Genomic DNA, 18,545 nt, shown 5'->3' on the forward strand with positions numbered 1-18,545 from the left:
TTCTCATGAAATTGTTCTCTCATCAAGGAAAATTATTGGGGGAAAAGTACCTCAGAAAGAAAGGGGAATTCATTGCCAAGTGGTGCTTAACTGGTACTTCAGTTAGTTAATCCACAGTCAAGACAAAGGAGCCATGTTTTAAATCCAATTTAACCATCACATCACCACAATCTCTATTGCAGGTACAGCAAACGGCGGCGTCCGCGCGATGTAGTAAACGGATAAGGGAATTGTAAATCGTAATATGATTGCTTAGTCTGTCTTACAGACCCTGATACAAATATATATCAAATACAGCCCATGCAGGTCTATAATGTTTGGCAAGTCTAGATCACTGCAGTATAAAATGAAGAGAGTCACTGGGCTCCTTTTCATTATATTTTTGTTAAGATAACTGAACAACTGGTTTTTTTCTGTACGATATGTTCATTTCAGAGACTAGATGTTAGTCTATATCACTGCTGTAAAGTGATACATAAACATCACAAGCGTGGGTGAGGGTTTCACCGAAGTGGTAAACGTCTGAGACCTGAATCACTTCGGGCTTTCCTCTCACATTAAGCTGACACGCCGTGCTATAACTGGAATACTGTTAAAAGCGACGTTAAACCCAATTCACTCACTCACTCAAAGCCCTTCCTCACACGGAACAGGGACGCAGCCCACGGCGAGCAGGTTGCCAAAGTCAGTGTTACACACACACACACAAACTCACACACACACACTCACACACAAACTCATGCACACACACACAAACACACACACACACACACTCCCACTAACACATACTTGCATTCACAGACACTCTCGCCAACATACACTAAAGCACACACACACACACACACACACACACACATGCCCTCCCACTAACACACACTTGCATTCACTGACTCTCTCAACATACTCACGCTAAAACACGCACGCACACACACACACACACACACACACACACACACACTCACACACACACACACTCACTAACACACACTCACTAACACACTCCCACTAACACATACTTGCATTCACAGACACTCTCGCCAACATACACTAAAGCACATACACACACACACACATAATGAATGTTGACACGCTGATTATGCCGATTTTGATGTTCAATGGGGACAGCAAATACAGATTTGCTCAATAAATAAATGTTGAGTGATTACAGTTATCAAAAACAGCTGCAGATTACATACATGGACAGCTTTAAACGCAGCCTGCAATAATATCCCCCAGTTAATTAGCACAAGCGATAAGGAAACATGCAAGGAAAGTTATGTAACATTATCCCTGGCGGTGTCTTAAGCAGTATAGAGTGTCCACACCACTTCGACGAAGAATAACAGTATGACGCTCTTGAAGATAATATTACACATTCACGTTGGCCATGACAAGTTGGTATTTGACATGATAGCCTCGTCTGGGAAAATACGAGCTCATTTGTAGCCTCGTCTTGGAAAATACGACTTCATTTGTGAGACGGACACGTCTACTTGAATAACAACATCGACGTTCTTATCCTGCTGGTGAACATCAGACGGTGAGTTTAACTAGACAGACCTGTTGACATTGGTTCGTTTCAATGCGTTAATAACAGTAATTTGATCCTGATCCCTGAAAATAAGGTGAGTTGGTGCGATCAGCCAATCGGTTCACACAATAGTGAGTGAGTGAGTGAGTGAGTGAGTGAGTGAGTGAGTGAGTGAGTGAGTGAGTGAGTGAGTGAGTGAGTGAGTGAGTGAGTGAGTGCGTGCGTGCGTGCGTGAGTGAGTGAGTGAGTGAGTGAGTGAGTGAGTGAGTGGGTGGGTGGGTGGGTGGGTGGGTGGGCGGGTTTGGGTGGGTGGATGGGTTATAGTCACATCAGCCCTTTTCCAGCCATATTGTGACTAGACAAAGTAATACAGCTGTTTTCACCAAAGGGCAGTGACATCACTGGTAATTCACTTTTTGTTAAAAACAACCTTGAAAACAAGACCAAGATGAGATTGTCAAACAACGACACTATATAATTCTCAGGTTATAAACAACCATTAGCCAATTAGCTCCAATTACACCAAACTAATACAAATTAATGTAACAACTGGTCTTCTTCACTATTTTGTCTTGAAATGATAAGCTATAGTGTTTTCCTTTAGGGGAGAAAATCAAAACTCGTTGTACGCAATTATAATATGTTCTTGGAATGAGAACCAGATGGCAGTGAGAGATATTAATGTGCACGTTTCCACAGATGTTTATTGCCCCTCGAAATGAAGGAACACGTGCCGACAGTGTTCCTTAAGTCCCCTCAAAGTCACCAGGGCCCACTTGCACAAAGCGATCCTAGCACTGAGATGAACGTAACTCCCATACTTTAACGTAGGCTTACGAGAGGCTTAGCGCTAAGATGACTTTGTGCAAGTGGGCCCAGCTCTCATGACTTCGAAAAAACCCAATAAAACTCTTGTCGGTCTGCACTTTCTTAACAACAACAATCTGTGTTAACTGATCCTACAACAAGTAAAGTCAATTTAAAAGACTCTTTCAAGTGAGCATCCGTCTTACTTTTTTAAACAACCGTCAATGTCGTTGTCTTTTGATGTCTCGCCCTCTTTCATAGAATTCGTTTTATACCGCGACAACGCTATTGTTTCACTATAAGATATCCCGATGTTCTTGTTTGTATTCTTTCCGGAATGTCTTGCATTTAGAATAAAACGAGGGACTTGTCGCTCAGCTAGACGCTAAAGCTGTTCAGTGAGTATGTCATGTTCACTATTCTTCCAAGCAAATTTCCGTCAATCTTGACAAAATCGTTCACTTTAATCGGGGATAGGAATGTTGACATTCTTGTTTACATGAAGGGATAGCAGACGATTTAATGTGCCAGTGGTTCCTTTACGTGAATAAAAACATTTAGCATCACACCAGTAAGAGTTTATGATGGATCAGTTCGAAGAGTCATCAACGATCACGTAAAGGATCACGTTACTTCGCTCATGGAAACAAAGCATTAACTAAAATAGTCATATATCACCAACTATGATTTATTTTAAGTCGAATTATAGTATTTGAGATACAGATCAAAATAGGCTACCATTATATGATGCTTGGGGTATTAGCCTACGGAAATGGATTGATTTTTCGGCTCGGTAACTTTCCCAAATGACAGATCGTTGCTCAAATTGAACAAGTTACATGTTGTGATATTTGGCATACCCCGTGTATTGCTGTTGCATCAAAACAAACATGCTGAACATGTGATTTTGTCCCTCTTCTCTGAACGATTCCTATGCATCACTGTTCGACGTAATTTAGATGAGGACAGACCCGTGAAGATCCGGGATAGAATAGGTCTTCAGCAACCCTTGCTTGACGTAAAAGGCGACTATGCTCGTCGACGTGAGAGGCGACTAACGGGATCGAGAGGTCAGACTCGTTGTCCTGGTTGATTCATGCTGTCGTATCTCAATTGCGTTGATCGATGCTCATGATGTCAATCACTGGATTGTCTGGTCCAGACTCGATTATTTACAAACTGCCTCCATATAGCTGGACTATTGCTGAGTGCGGCGTTAAACAACAAACAAACAAACGTGAGGATATCTAAACCTTATGTCGCTTATTTTTGCTTTCAATTTATAGAATCTACAATATTCCAGAATAGTTTAGATGAGCCACATGACCTTGTGCATTATGTTTTATATGTAACTTTACTCCAAAAACATTTCATTTAGAAATCTCCGGGGAACACAGCCAGAATGATGAAGAGGCACGTGCTGTCTGTTGCCTTGACTCTGTGTGTCATTGGTGACTTTATCCAGGGCTTTGGAAGCAACAGAGTGATGGCTGTTATTCCGAAGCAAGGTATTTATACTGTAGATGAAGTTACAGACGATCAGGCAGCATGGGGCAATGGGAAGGTCATCCTCTTCCTCGGTCAACTTAATGCCTTAGAATCCCTTAATATTCTGGGACACACTCAGTGGACAATTAGTATACGAGTTGTGAAATATGCATCTTCCTGTGGCAAGGGAGTTATCTGACTGTAAAAGTCCAGTTTCCACCCTTGCAGAACTAGACTGGAATTTCTGGGCTCGATCGTAGCGCCATCAGTGACTATTGCGAGTTATGTCCCTTCTATGTCCGTCCTATTTTACCAATCAGATTCCACCTCTCATATCACTTGCATTTGCTTCAAACAAAATGGCGGCGCCCAGTCTCGACGCCCTGACCGATAATCAGGATCTATATTGTAATATAACGGGTCTTACTTCGCGAAGTGTATCAAATCATGTGAGCACCTTGATTAAAAACATGAAATGATTTGGAAGATACCTGTTGACGTTAAGTTGACGGTACACATGCTTTGCAAATCCTGAAATCGACTGAAATCTACAAGCCAGTTCACGAGCCGGATGTCAATTTCGTTACGCGATTTTGATTGGACGATGTATAAACTCGTTAGTCCAGCCAAAGTACAACTCAAATATTCCAGTCTAATTCGGCAAGGGTTAAAACTGGACTTTTATAGTCAGTTAAAACCCTAGCCCCAGGAAGATGTGAAATCTGAGGCAAATACTAAGGCAACATGTGATGATAGACCTACATTTGCTTAAAGTTAATTCTTCATTTTGTTTATCATTTCTGTAAATTGCTGATGATGGGATAGGTTTGTTTTTTTAGTATACATCATATATTCATTTTAATTAAATGCAACTATTTTATCAATTTGTTAATGCCTTTGTTTTAGGTATTTCAGACACCTCAGTCACAAATCTACCAACAGGTAATGTATTTTGTCAGCTTTATTTTTATGATAGATATCCCATATAGACTTAGTGCTCGTGGGTTTCACCGAAGTGGTAAACGTCTAAGACCTGCATCACTTCGGGCTTTCCTCCCACATTAAGCTGACACGCCGTGATATAACTGGAATACTGTTAAAACGGCGTTAAACCCAACTCACTCACTCACTCACTCACTCACCATATAGACTTATAAAACTTGTGAATTTTCAGTGGTCCAAAAATTCTACCTTATTCTTACCAGATGAAGGTGACACGTCAGAGTTCAGAATACATGTAACTGATTCTATTTCGGATACCAAAAGTACCCGTGAAGATCTGGAGTAGAATAGGTCTTCAGCAACCCCTGCTTGCCGTAAAAGGTGACTATGCTTGTCGTAGGAGGCGACTAACAGGATCGGGTGGTCAGGCTAGCTGACGTGGTTGATGCATGTCATTTTGTCCCAATAGCGTGAATCGATGCTCATCATGTCAATCACAGGAATGTCTGATCTAGGCTCGATTATTTACAGACCGCCGTCATATAGCTGGAATATTGCTGAGTGCGGCGTTAAACAACAATCAAACAAATCGGATACCAAATTAATACTCGCTGCACATCCAATTTCTCATGGTAGAATAGAGCCGATGTGGCCTGTAAAATCGGAGCAATGTGCAAATATATTTTCATTCTGATTGGGACCAAGTATGTTCAATTTCAACCTTGTTTTCGTCTAACGTAAAACGTAAACTGTATACTTGTGTGGACACTCATTCACCATAAAACATCTTATTTTAAGGTCACTTTGGTTCTCTCTGGCTGTCGATGAGGTGTGCGTTCTGTCGCCGACAAAGAAATCAGCCATGCATCGATCGAGTTTGTTCCTTGATATCGGAAAGTCACTAAATATGGCGAGACGATAACTACACACGAGTGAGTGAGTGAGTAGCGGTTTATGACGTTAGTGACAATATTCCAGCAATATACCATGTATAGGAATATAAATGTTTAGTAGCCACACCGCGTTTTTCCAAGGATCATGCATTAAACGATGTAGAACCATACTCCCTCACTCACTCAAAGGATTCATGTCATTGGATCCGTAATTAACATCAATAAAACGATACTAATGTATATTCTATGACGAACTTTTGTTTTATCCCGAGGAATAATTTTGGCATTACGAAATAAAGAATGCAGTTTTCATTTGAAAAAGATGCAATGCAGATAATGCCGATGTAGAAATGATCATGTTCAGTGTTGACCGCAAATAAAGAATTGTTTTATTCAAACATAAATGTTGTGTGATTTATTGTTATCAAAACCAATGGAGAAGCTGCACAGCACATACAAGCTTTAAAACACCGCTTGCAATATCACCACGTGCCCTAAGGAATTGGCACAGGCGATAAGGAAACATGCAAGGAAAGTTATGAAACATTATCCCTGGCGGTGTCTTAAGCAGTATAGAGTGTCCACACCACTTCGACGAAGAATAACAAGTATGACGCTCTTGAGGATAATATTATACATTCACGTTGGCCATGACAAGTTGGTATCTGACATGATAGCCCCGTCTGGGAAAATACGAGCTAATTCGTAGCCTCGTCTTGGGAAATACGACTTCATTTGTGGGACGGATACGTTCTTGAATAACAACATCGACGTCTCATCCTTCTGGTGAACATCAGACGGTGAGTTTAATTAGAGAGATCGGTTTACGTTAGTTGTTTAGCAGATTTATATTCTATATTTTCAATTTACTGAAAACTTTTATTCATTTTTTGACAAGTAAGTTTTTTAGTGATAGCAATAGATATTACTTTGCAGTTTTGCACCGATGTTGATTCTTGCTCAAAGCATCCCAGTGAATCAGGATCAGAGTAGGTCTAGCGTGTGGGGCTGGGTCCAAATTTACTACCCGGGTACCCACCCCATTAGTTGGCCATGAGAAGCTGGTATATGACCTGATAGCCTCGTATTGGAAAATACGACTTCATTTGTGAGACTTGTATACTACTTGTATAACAACATTGATGTTCTCCTTCTTCTGGTGAACATCAAACGGTGTGTTTTATCAGATAGACCTTTTGACATTAGTTCGTTTAAATGCGTCAATAACAGTAATTTGATCCTGATCGATGTAAATAAAGGTGTGCGATCAGCCAATCGGTTCACACCCAATTTCGCTAAAATTATATAACACAATATTGAGTGAGTGAGTGGGTGAGTTATAGTCACATCAGCAATATTCCAGCCATAGTGTGACTAGACAAAGTAATACAGCTGTTTTCATTAAAGGGCAGTAACATTACTGGTCATTTACTTTTTGTTAAAAACAACCTTGAAAACAAGATCAAGATGAGATTGTCAAACAACGACACTATACATATCTCAGGTTATAAACAACCGTTAGCCAATGAGCTTTAATTACATCAAACTAACTCAAATTAATGTAATAACTGGTCTACTTCACTATGTTGTCTTGAAATGATAAGCTATAGTGTTTTCCTTCAGGTGGAAAGTTAAAGCTCGTTGTACACATTCATAATATGTATAATAATAAGAACCAGATGGTAATTAATGGTTGGTTGGTTGGTTGGTTGGTTGTTTAACGCCGCATTCAGCAATATTCCAGCTTATATGATGGCGGTCTGTAAATAATCGATTCTGTAAGAGACAATCCAGTGATTAATATCATGAGCATCGGTCCACGCAATTGGGATCAATGACATGCATCAACCAAGTCAGCCAGCCTGACCACCCGATCCCGTTAGTCGCCTCTTATGACAAGCATAGTCGCCTTTTACGGCAAGCATGGGTTGTTGAAGACCTATTCTTTGTCTCTCGTAACGAATATGAATGGTTCTGTACTTTTGAGATATGTGTATACTTTACAAATTTACAAATCTTCACGGGTCAGCGAGAGATATTAATGTGCTCGTTTCCATCGATGTTTATTGCCCCTTGAAGGATCCCCGTGGAACAGGATCAGAGTAGATCCAGTGTGCAAAATAAGTGCATACCCGGTAGCCCTAGGCTACCTTCTTGAGTGGTGGGGTAGCCTAGTGGTTAAAGTGTTCGCTCGTCACGCCGAAGACCCAGGTTCGATTATCGACATGGGTACAATGTGTGAAGCCCATTTCTGGTGTCCCCCGCTGTCATATTGCTCGAATATTGCTAAAAGCGGCATAAAATCAAACCCACTCACTCATTCACAACCACATCGTATTCTAGTTATCCAAATGATAAAATTCTGGATATGGTATCAGATTGTAGTCCTAACGTTGCTGAACCTGGAAGTGTATTTCCCTCTTTGCTACCAGACGTCTGCTTGTATTTGTCAGGGTAAACACCTGGCTAATTAAATCTGAAATAGGCTGACATCTTTAGTTGGAAAACTCAAGGTGCCTCCCTTAAATCAGGATACTTACTGTGTCCTACAACCAATTCTTGAGTATCAGAAACTGCACCCCCTATTCTACATCCGATTCTTGAGTTTCAGGCTCAAACTACTCCCCCTTTTCTACATCCGATTCTTAAATATCAGGCTCAAACAACTCCCCTGTTCTACATCCGATTCTTTTATATCAGACTCAAACTACTCCCCCTATTCTATATACGATTCTTTAATATTAGGTTCAAACTACTCCCCTGTTCTACATCCGATTCTTTAATATCAGGCTCAAACTACTGCCCTGTTCTACATCCGATTCTTTAATATTAGGCTCAAACTACTCCCCTGTTCTACATCCGATTCTTTAATATCAGGCTCAAACTACTGCCCTGTTCTACATCCGATTCTTTAATATTAGGCTCAAACTACTCCCCCTATTCTATGTACGATTTCGACACCGACAAGATGGCGAGTGACACTCCTTTTCTCTACGTGCATGTAGGGGGTATATATTTTTATTTACTGACCAATAACTAGTTCCTCTGCATGTGATATGATATAACAGTAATCAAAAACAGCTGTTGATTACATACATGTGCAGCTTTAAACGAAGCCTGCAATAATATCCCCCAGTTAATTAGCACAAGCGATAAGGAAACATGCAAGGAAAGTTATGAAACATTATCCCTGGCGGTGTCTTAAGCAGTATAGAGTGTCCACACCACTTCGACGAAGAATAACAAGTATGACGCTCTTGAGGATCATATTATACATTCACGTTGGCCATGACAAGTTGGTGTCTGACATGATAGACTCGTCTGGGAAAATACGAGCTCATTTGTAGCCTCGTCTTGGGAAATACGACTTCATTTGTTGGACAAACACGTCTACTTAAATAACAACATCGACGTTCTCATCCTGCTGGTGAACATCAGACGGTGAGTTTAATTAGAGAGATCGGTTTACGTTAGTTGTTTAGCAGATTTATATTCTAAATTTTTAATTTACTGAAATCTTTTATTCATTTTTTGACAAGTAAGGTTCGTAGTGAATCAGGATCAGATTAGGTCTAGCGTGGCTACATTTTATGTTAGTGGAAAAAAATCAAGACCTGTTGACATTAGTTTGTTTCAATGCGTTAATAACAGTAATTTGATCCTGATCCCTGAAAATAAGGTGAGTGAGAGTGAGATGTCATGATGTCAATCACTGGATTGTCTAGTCGATTATTTGAGTCCGAACATGATTATCTTCAGTCCGCCGTCACATAACTGGAATATTGCTGAATGCGGCGTTAAATCGTGAAACAACAAACAAACACACAAAACATGTTACAAACAACACTTTAAATGCAAATTCTATTTCAACTGCATCCAATGGTCTCACCACTTTTGTAGCAAATGCTGCAAAAAGGTATTTTTAAAGGTGCTTGTTTATCCACTAATATAATCATGTATATTGATGTAGAAACATCTAAACTGAATGTTGTCAGATCTTGCTCATCCAGTCACGTCCTTGTGTTAGAAACTTGCAGATATTATCCAATATCAAGGCCTATGTTACGCCTGTGATCCTTCTCTAGTGTGCGATCTGTCGATATTATACACATCAATCCAATACAGTGTATTCTTGTAACAGAATAAGCATCATTAATAAGTTTGCATTATTTGTAACTTTGCTATTAAACGAAATAGTTTTCTTCAGAATAATCCTGTTATATATAACCATCAGGCAAAATCAACTTGTGTTGTGTCATATATGAATATAATATCCATTCAGCGTGTGCACATACAGCGTTCTGTTCAAGTATAATTAATTACGTATAATTAATAATATATACATGCATAAGTGGCCAGTGGTCCCTTTAAGTGAATAAAAACATTTAGCATCACACCAGTAAGTGTTTATGATGGATCAGTTCGAAGAGTCATCAACGATCACGTAAAGGATCACGTTACTTCGCTCATGGAAACAAAGCATTAACTAAAATAGTCATATATCAGCAACAATGATTTATTTCAAGACGAATTATGGTATTTGAGATACACATTAAAATAGGCTCCCATTATATGATGCTTGGGGTATTAGCCTACGGAAATGGATTGGTGTTTAGGCTCGGTGACTGTATGTAACTTCCCAAAATAACATAGATCGTTGCTCAAATAGAACAAGTTACATGTTGTGATATTTGGCATACCCCGTGTATTGCTGTTGCATCAGAACAAACATGCTGACCATGTGATTTTGTCCCTCTTCTCTGTACGATTCCTATGCATCACTGTTTGACGTAATTTAGATGAGGACAGACCCGTGGAGATCCCGGGTAGAATAGGTCTTCAGCTACCCTTGCTTGACGTAAAAGGCGAATATGAATGTCGTAAGAGGCGACTAACGGGATCGGGTGGTCAGACTCGCTGACCTGGTTGATGCATGTCATCGTGTTCCAATTGCATGGATCGATGCTTATGATGTCAATCAGTGGAATGTCTGGTCCAGACTCGATTATATACAGACCGCCGTCATATAGCTGGAATATTGCTGATAGCGGCGTTAATCAACAAACAACAAACAAACAAACATGAGGACATCTGAAACTTATTTCGCTTATTTTTGCTTTCACTTTACAGATTTTACAATATTCCAGAATAGTTTAGATGGGCTACATGGCCTTGTGCACTATATTTTATATGTAACTTTACTCAAAAAACATTTCATTTAGAAATCTCCGGGGAACACAGCCAGAATGATGAAGAGGTACGTGCTGTCTGTTGCCATGGCTCTGTGTGTCATTGGTGACTTCATCCCGGGCTTTGGAAGCAGCAGAGTGATGGCGGTTATTCCGAAGCAAGGTATTTATACTGTAGATAAAGTTACAGACGATCAGGCTGCATAAGGCAATGGTAAAGTCAACCTCTTCCTCCGTCAACTTAATGCCTAAGAATCCTTTAATATTCTGAGACACATTCAGTGGACAATTATTATTTGAGTTATGAAATATGCATCTTCCTGAGGCAAGGGAGTTAACTGACTGTAAAAGTCCAGTTTACACCTTTGCAGAACTAGACGAATTTCTGGGCTCGATCGAAGTGCCATCAGTGACTATTACGAGTTATGTCCCTTCTAAGTCCCTCCTATTGACCAATCAGATTCCACCTCTCATATCACATGCATTGGCTTCAAACAAAATCGTGGCCCCCGGTCATAACGCCCTGACCGATAATCAGGGGCCGTATTTATCAAACAAGTTAGTTTTGACTTTAAAAAAAACTTAAGTTTCTGAAAAATTACTTAGCCAAGTCAAAAACTTAAGTTGGTATTCACGAAGCGTCTAAGTAAAAAACTTAGCTAAGTCTGCCGTGAGAAACTAAGTCGATTTCACCGAATGCAAACACGTGATCACTAAGGACTATCCCAGCTATTTTTAGCCTACCAGTGGAACTCTTTTTACAAAGAGAGAGAAAAACGTCATCGGGGAATTCCCGGACAGTGCAGACGATAATAAACACCGCTGCGAGCTCCAAGATAGGCCCACGCCATGACCGAAGACGCGAAAAAGAGACGGCCAAACTTTACCAAAGAAGAATCGTTACTACTAGCAGAGCTGGTGGCATCAAACAAGGTGGTGATTGAAGGAAAGTTTGGCCCCGGCATCATCTCCTTGAAGCGACAGGAGGCGTGGCAGGTACGTGAGGTAGTGAGTGGTTTTTTAATGGGTTTTTTGAGAGGTTTAGCTGCTTACATCATTAATTTTACATACATATGTAGCAGACAAGGCCGTAATGCGTATCAAGGAATGCATGTGGTCGAATAATAACCAAGACGTTTTCTAACCTTCCATCATCACACTTCGTAAGTCCAGTACCACGGGAATGATATATTTTGGTCATATTTAGACACTGAGACCCAAACAATTATTTTCGTCTTTTTCAAGTTGCACTGTGGATTGTTTCTTCATCGGGGTAGGCCTATTGTCTGTACCCCTAACAATTTTTACCCAAAATTTTCGGTGATTTTGAACCCAAACCAGTAGCCTAGATCTATGTCATTTTGTACTCCTTTTGGGGCATTTGCATTAGCTTCTAAAGTATACATTAGTCCTAGGCCTCATGTTAGTATCCTAAAGTTACATTACTATCACTTCCATGTCAAAAGCATACAATTAAGTTAGTTTAACTAATTTAACAATAACTTATTACAGGGTCAAGATGTCATTTCCATATCAAGACCAATCAATGTGTTCCTATGCATTAATTAGTAATAAATATATTGTGATGGATCTCATACAACCTTGATCTAGTGCTGCATAGTCATATTATAAACTTGATGAAATGTTATATTATGTAATACACATATACTCTTGTTTACAATATTAATGTAAAACATATATGACAATATACTGAAATATGAATAATATTATTTTCTTAGTAACACAGTCCCATATAATTTTGGGTCTAAACAGCTTTGCTAAAACTGGGCTTTGGATACAAAATATGATACATATCGCAATACTCAGTTCATGATACAATATCACTTCAATTTTTATATTTCAATGGACATAAAAACTATTAAAAGGCTTAAAACATCATGAATAATTGGTCTCATGTTTAAAAATAAAGATATCTCTTTTCAATCAGTACTTTATTTCAGAAATCAATTTGAGTGTTGATACCACAAGGACAGAAATTAAGTCTTAAAACTGTGTACAATGTACAGTGTGCATATAGCATGATTTAATACTGACAAAAATTATTAATGTAATTTGATGTGTTTTTCATTTGAGTTGTTATGTTTATATTGCAGATGATTACAGACACCCTCAATGCAAGCTTAATGCACAGGAGGACCAAGGAGGAGGTTGAAAAGAAATGGAAAAACCTGAAGAGCCAGTCAAAGAAAGCCTTTTCTAATTTCAGGCTGCAAACCATTGCCACTGGTAAACATACTTATGGATACATTAGTTTAGTTATTAAATAGTTTTGATAAAAAAGGTGACCTAAAATGATATAGTTAATGTGAAAGTGGAAAAAGGATATTGTCATTCCTTCACAGTTACTACATTGTAACTTGTTGCTGTATATTAAGAGTATAATTATACCAACACAAACCTATCTCAATGTTTGAAGGTCAAAGGAGTACTTGTCTCTATATTGTGTTGGTTTTGTGATAATATGTTTCAAAATACTATAACACCATTCACACTATAATCTATACTGCTTCTTGCACTTACAGGAGGCGGTCCACCTCCCATCCCTGTAAGTCCTGTCACAGATGCAGTTGTAGAGGCCATAGGGAGGGACAACATGTCTTTGACAGGAATATCCAACTCCTGTGATTCAACAGCCCTACAACTGCTTGATGTCATGACATCAAGAGAGAGGTACAAATGACATAAATGTTGATGTTAATCATTTTGATATTGTACTAACATTATTGCATCACTTAGTATTTCATGTTTGTCAGCTTTGTTACATACTCCCCAAAATATATTTATGAAATCAAAATTTAAAGTATACTTCTTTAAAGTTCTTTCCTAATGTGTCTGCCACAGGCAGTCAATTTGCAATTATTGACAAGTCTCTGTATAAAAACAAAACACAAGGCTCCGAATACACAAATAATGTATATATATTTCTTTCAGCGGTGAAGTTGAGGACATGGCCAATGTGTTCCACGTGCCAGAGAGGACTTGCCAGTGCCAGAATCAGACTTCTATGGAAGCATTAAACAAAGAAAAACTTGTATTAGAAATTGAATGTTTAAGATTAAGAAAAGAGTATCTAACAAAGAAAATTTACAAAGTAGAAGAATAGACTGTAAGTGGGGACCGACCATTTGATATTTGCTTGGGGGTAGGGGCTAGTATTATATTTTGTATCAAGATTAGATAGTTTTTCAGCTACAGACACAGATATCGTTTTATTTAAAGATATGAGCTAAATGTTTTTAGAAAAACACCTTGCAACAATGTATTTTTCCCACCCATCCCCAAATATCAAATGGGCTGTCCCTTAGGAAAATTTAAATTAATACTAAGTGCATACTTAGAGTGCCAAATAATAGTAGCAGGAAATAACTTACATGGAAAGTAGGTGATTGGAAACTGTTCCCTATATCTCAACCCTGTTGCTGCAGGTGCAATGGCTGATAGACCTTGCATCTGTGCCCTTAGCTGTCCGGATTGGCTGTTTCCATGTACAACTGGCATAGGCACATTCCTGTCTTTGCTGCGGTTATGCAGCACTGCACAGGCAGTTATTACCTAGAAAAATGTTTAAAAAGCATATACAATACCCTTTCATGAACTGATGTGGCCTTAATCTAATGACAAATATTTCTAGAATGTGTTGAATTTGACAAAGAGTGAAATGTATGGTCTGTATTTCAAATATGTTATACTATGTACTGTTTGATCTCAGATATATTTGCCTAATTTTTTCCCTTAAGCTAGATATAAAATAAGTCAAAAGAAAATGAATATTGAACATCAATACAGATACAGATTATGAAATTGCGTTGACCTTTTTACAATAACACATGACAGTGAGTGAGTGAGTGAGTTTAAAGTCATATTGATGAAATGTTACTGTCTTCATTGAATAAAAAATTAATGTTCACCGTATTGTGTTTGTTTATTTATCAACCTACAGTATATCTAGTCCTGACAATAATAATGTGAAAAAGAAATAATTCCACTAAAGTGTAAGTCTATGAAGACTCTCCATTTTTTACTGAAATTGAATAAAAAGAAATGAAAACATTTTCTAATTTCTATACCTTGCAAGCCTTCTGTGGGGAAAGTCTGATTTCCCCATGTAAAACATGAAACCGACGTTTCAGCTGCCCAATTCCCCTCTCCACACAACTCCTTGTTTTCTTATGTGATCTGACAATTGCAATGAATAATCATTATTAGCAGATAATCATATAAAATTTAAATTGGGAGTATAAGAAAAAGAAGAACACATTTTGCTATGTTCTCAGCGATAGAAACTAACATTTTCAATCCATTGGTCATTATAATGACAACATATTGCAAACCCCTTAATATTGCTGTTTCTTGTTATGTGTGTGGTTATATTTCATAGAATCAATGCTTCATACTAGTATGTTTTCATACATAAAAGGGAAGTGAGATAAAATAATTATTATTTCTTTCTGATGAATATATAATCAAACATATTTTTTTACCTGATTTGCTACTTACATAATTTTACGACACTTAAGTAGGAATTAAACGGAATGATGCCTGAATAATACTTTACAGCAAATATGTGTAACTCTTCCATTCCGTTTTTAGGTTTGAGATAGTATTCTACCTAACCAGGGGAAGTCACTCTATTGCTGAGTGCTCGTAGTGAACTGAACGAAGTAATATTTATACCTGTTGTAGTTTGTCTGTGGTCCTTGGAGAGGACGCAAAAATGGTGTTAGGATCCATCTCCGACAAGGGTAGCCACTGTCTCGAAGCAGATGACAACTTACTGGTAGCCAGTTCCCCTCAAACATCCGACAAAACCCACTTGTTGTCAAAATGCGGGAGTCGTGTGTTGAGCCAGGCCAACGTGCAACAGTGTCGATTATACGATCGTCGCTGTCAAACACTATTTGAGTATTTACACTATGGTAATTATGCCTGTTGACAAATTCTTTCTCATTAACTGATGGGGCCTGAATCTGAATGTGGGTGCCATCAATTATCCCAACAATACCCGGGAAATTGGCAGTCTGATAGAAGCGCTGTTGATGGCGTCTTAATTCTTGGGGTTGTACAGGAAAGGTAACAAATCTACGAAGGATACGGTGACTTGTGAGGGAGTCAAGCGTTTGAAAAATCACCCGAGATATAGTGGGTTGGCTCAGACCATGGTCATCACCGTTACACATTTGAAATTTGCCAGTGGCAAGATAACGCAAAGTGACAAGCACCTTCGTAACGCAGGACACGGCACAACTCCGCTGTGTTATAGGACTCAACTCCTGCTCAAGGATATCACAGATATAAACAATACTGTTCCTATCAAATCTGTACCGCTGTATCAGTTCATTGTCATCTAATGAATGTAGTATATCTCTTCTCTCATTAAATATTCTTGAATTGCGTCTGGCAGCCATTATACATGACTTAAGTCAAACATACATGATTTAAGCCTAGCAAGGTGAGTCTTAATAGTTAAGTCAGAAAATGACAAAACTTAAGTCTAAGTTTTTTGTTAAATATGACTTAAGTTTTTCCACTAAACTTAAGTAAAAAAACAAGTAAACTAAGTATTTTTAACTGACTTAAGTTTTATTTATGACTTAAGTTGTTTGATAAATACGGCCCCAGGATCTATATTGTAATATAACGGGTCTTACTTCGCAAAGTCTATCAAATCATGTGAGCACCTTGATTAAAAACATGAAATGATTTGGAAGATATCTGTTGACGTTAAGATAACGGTACACATGCTTTGCAAATCCTGTAATCGACCGAAATCTTAACGCCAGTTCACGAACCGGATGTCAATTTCGTTACGCGATTTTGATTGGACGATGTATAAACTCGTTAGTCCAGCCAAAGTACAACTCAAATATTCCAGTCTAATTCGGCCAGGGTTAAAACTGGACTTTTATAGTCAGTTAAAACCCTAGCCCCAGGAAGATGTGAAATCTGAGGCAAATACTAAGGCAACATGTGATGATAGACCTACATTTGCTTAAAGTTAATCCTTCATTTTGTTTATCATTTCTGTAAATTGCTGATGATGGGATAGGTTGTTTTTTTTAGTATACATCATATATTCATTTGAATTAAATGCATCTATTTTATCAATTTGTTAATGCCTTTGTTTTAGGTATTTCAGACACCTCAGTCACAGCAAGAAAAACAGGTAATGTGTTTTATCAGCTATATATTTATGATAGATATCCCATATAGACTTTTAAATTTGTGAAAACATCCTACCTATCCTTAACATATGAAGGTGACACGTCAGAGTGGAGAATAAATGTCCAAAGATTCAAAAACTGTAACTGATTCTATTTCGGATACCAAACTAAAAGTACCAGTGAACATCAGGGGTAGAATAGATCTTCAGTAACCCATTATTGTCGTAAAAGGCGACTTTTCTTGTTGTAAGAGGCGACTAACGGGATCGGGTGGTCAGGGTCGCTGACTTAGTTGATGCATGTCATTGTGTCCCAATTCCTTGGATCGATTCTCATGAATTGTCTGGTCCAGACTCGATTATATACAGACCGCCGTCATGTAGCTGGAATATTGCTGAGCGCGACGTTAAACAACACACAAACAAATCAGATACCAAATTAATACTCGCTGCACATCCAATTTCACATGGTAGAATAGAGCAGATGTGGCCTCTAAAATCGGAGCGATTGTGTAAACATATTTTCATTATGATTGAGACCAAGTATGTTCAAATAAACCATGTTAAAATGTTGAAAATTGAACGCTTTCATTGAAGGCGAGCTAACAATCGGTTTGACCTTAAAGATCAAATTAATGGCTCATGAACGTTCCACAGACCCTTAATCATGAAGACGTGCGGATGTCGTTACGAATCTTAAACCCTTTGAAGTGATAGCTTGATGAAGTGATCTCCAGCGGCTGACGAAAAGTCTGATCTTCATCACACAAATATCGCATTGTGCCCGTGTTTTCGTTTAACGTAAAACTTAAACTGTATACTTGTGTGGACACTCATTCACCATATAATAAAACATCTTATTTTGCAGGCCACTTTGGTTCTCTCCTGCTGTCGATGAGGTGTGCCTTCTGTCGCCGACAGGGAAATCAGCCATGCATCGATCGAGTTTGTTCCTTGATATCAGAAAGTCACTAAATATGGCGAGACGATAACTACACACGAGTGAGTGAGTGAGTAGCGGTTTATGACGTTAGTGACAATATTCAAGCAATATACCATGTATAGGAATAAATTTGTTTGGTAGCCACACCGCGTTTTTCCTAGGATCATGCATTAAACGATGACTAAGTTGATGCATTGCATTGTGTCCCAATTGCGTCGATCGATGCTCATGATATCAATCACGAAATGTCTGGTCCAGTCTCGATTATTTACAGACAGCTGTAACCATACTCCCTCACTCACTCAAAGGATTATAAAACGATACTAATGTATATTCTATGACGAACTTTTGTTTTATTTTGGCATTATGAAATAAAAAATGCAGTTTTCATCAAAAATGCAATGCAGATAATGCCGATGTAGAGATGATGATGTTCAGTGGTGACCGCAAATAAAGAATTGTTTGATTCAAACATAAATGTTGTGTGATTTATTGTTATAAAAAAACAATCGAAAAGCTGCACAGCACATACAAGCTTTAAAACACTGCTTGCAATATCACCAAGTGCCCT

General features: G+C 38.5%; 2 protein-coding genes and 1 long non-coding RNA gene across 6 annotated transcripts; 2 read left to right on the forward strand and 1 right to left on the reverse strand.

Annotated features, from left to right (window-relative positions):
* Positions 1–1,470: 1,470 nt before the first annotated feature.
* LOC124137686 lies at positions 1,471–18,446 on the forward strand. 4 transcript variants are annotated; one of them, XM_048391640.1, is made up of 4 exons: positions 1,471–1,540; positions 10,884–11,013; positions 16,999–17,034; positions 17,900–18,446. In XM_048391640.1, the coding sequence occupies exons 2-4, from the start codon at positions 10,908–10,910 to the stop codon at positions 18,004–18,006; spliced, it is 249 nt and encodes an 82-aa protein (XP_048247597.1). In that variant the 5' UTR covers positions 1,471–1,540; positions 10,884–10,907; the 3' UTR covers positions 18,007–18,446. The 4 variants fall into 4 exon arrangements, 3 of the variants coding, with proteins under 3 accessions (XP_048247597.1, XP_046360052.1, XP_046360051.1); XM_046504096.2 differs by lacking the exon at positions 1,471–1,540 and adding an exon at positions 6,329–6,461; XR_006861550.2 differs by lacking the exon at positions 1,471–1,540 and adding an exon at positions 8,948–9,102.
* Positions 11,022–14,779, forward strand: LOC124137685. The gene is made up of 4 exons (XM_046504094.2): positions 11,022–11,846; positions 12,965–13,097; positions 13,394–13,541; positions 13,803–14,779. Exons 1-4 carry the CDS (start codon positions 11,700–11,702, stop codon positions 13,972–13,974), a joined length of 600 nt encoding a protein of 199 aa, XP_046360050.1. The 5' UTR covers positions 11,022–11,699; the 3' UTR covers positions 13,975–14,779.
* On the reverse strand, positions 13,742–15,373 carry LOC125377696. Its single transcript, XR_007219772.1, has 3 exons — positions 14,939–15,373; positions 14,243–14,423; positions 13,742–13,873 (listed from the first exon to the last, which is right to left on the reverse strand). It is a non-coding gene; the product is annotated as an uncharacterized LOC125377696 (long non-coding RNA).
* Positions 18,447–18,545: the final 99 nt, after the last annotated feature.

This window comes from Haliotis rufescens, unplaced genomic scaffold (assembly GCF_023055435.1).
Source record: "Haliotis rufescens isolate VD_foot unplaced genomic scaffold, xgHalRufe1.0.p SCAF_94, whole genome shotgun sequence".
Taxonomy (NCBI): domain Eukaryota; kingdom Metazoa; phylum Mollusca; class Gastropoda; order Lepetellida; family Haliotidae; genus Haliotis; species Haliotis rufescens.

Bases quoted from the DNA above. Each gene is read 5' to 3' on its own strand.
- LOC124137685 (XM_046504094.2), top strand. From the start codon at position 11,700: ATGACCGAAGACGCGAAAAAGAGACGGCCAAACTTTACCAAAGAAGAA. The intron at 11,847-12,964 runs GTACGTGAGGTA...TTTATATTGCAG, and splicing joins AGCGACAGGAGGCGTGGCAG to ATGATTACAGACACCCTCAA. The intron at 13,542-13,802 runs GTACAAATGACA...TATTTCTTTCAG, and splicing joins GTCATGACATCAAGAGAGAG to CGGTGAAGTTGAGGACATGG.
- LOC124137686 (XM_046504095.2), top strand. From the start codon at position 15,586: ATGGTGTTAGGATCCATCTCCGACAAGGGTAGCCACTGTCTCGAAGCA. The intron at 15,788-16,998 runs GTAATTATGCCT...CCTTTGTTTTAG, and splicing joins ATTTGAGTATTTACACTATG to GTATTTCAGACACCTCAGTC. The intron at 17,035-17,899 runs GTAATGTGTTTT...CTTATTTTGCAG, and splicing joins AGTCACAGCAAGAAAAACAG to GCCACTTTGGTTCTCTCCTG.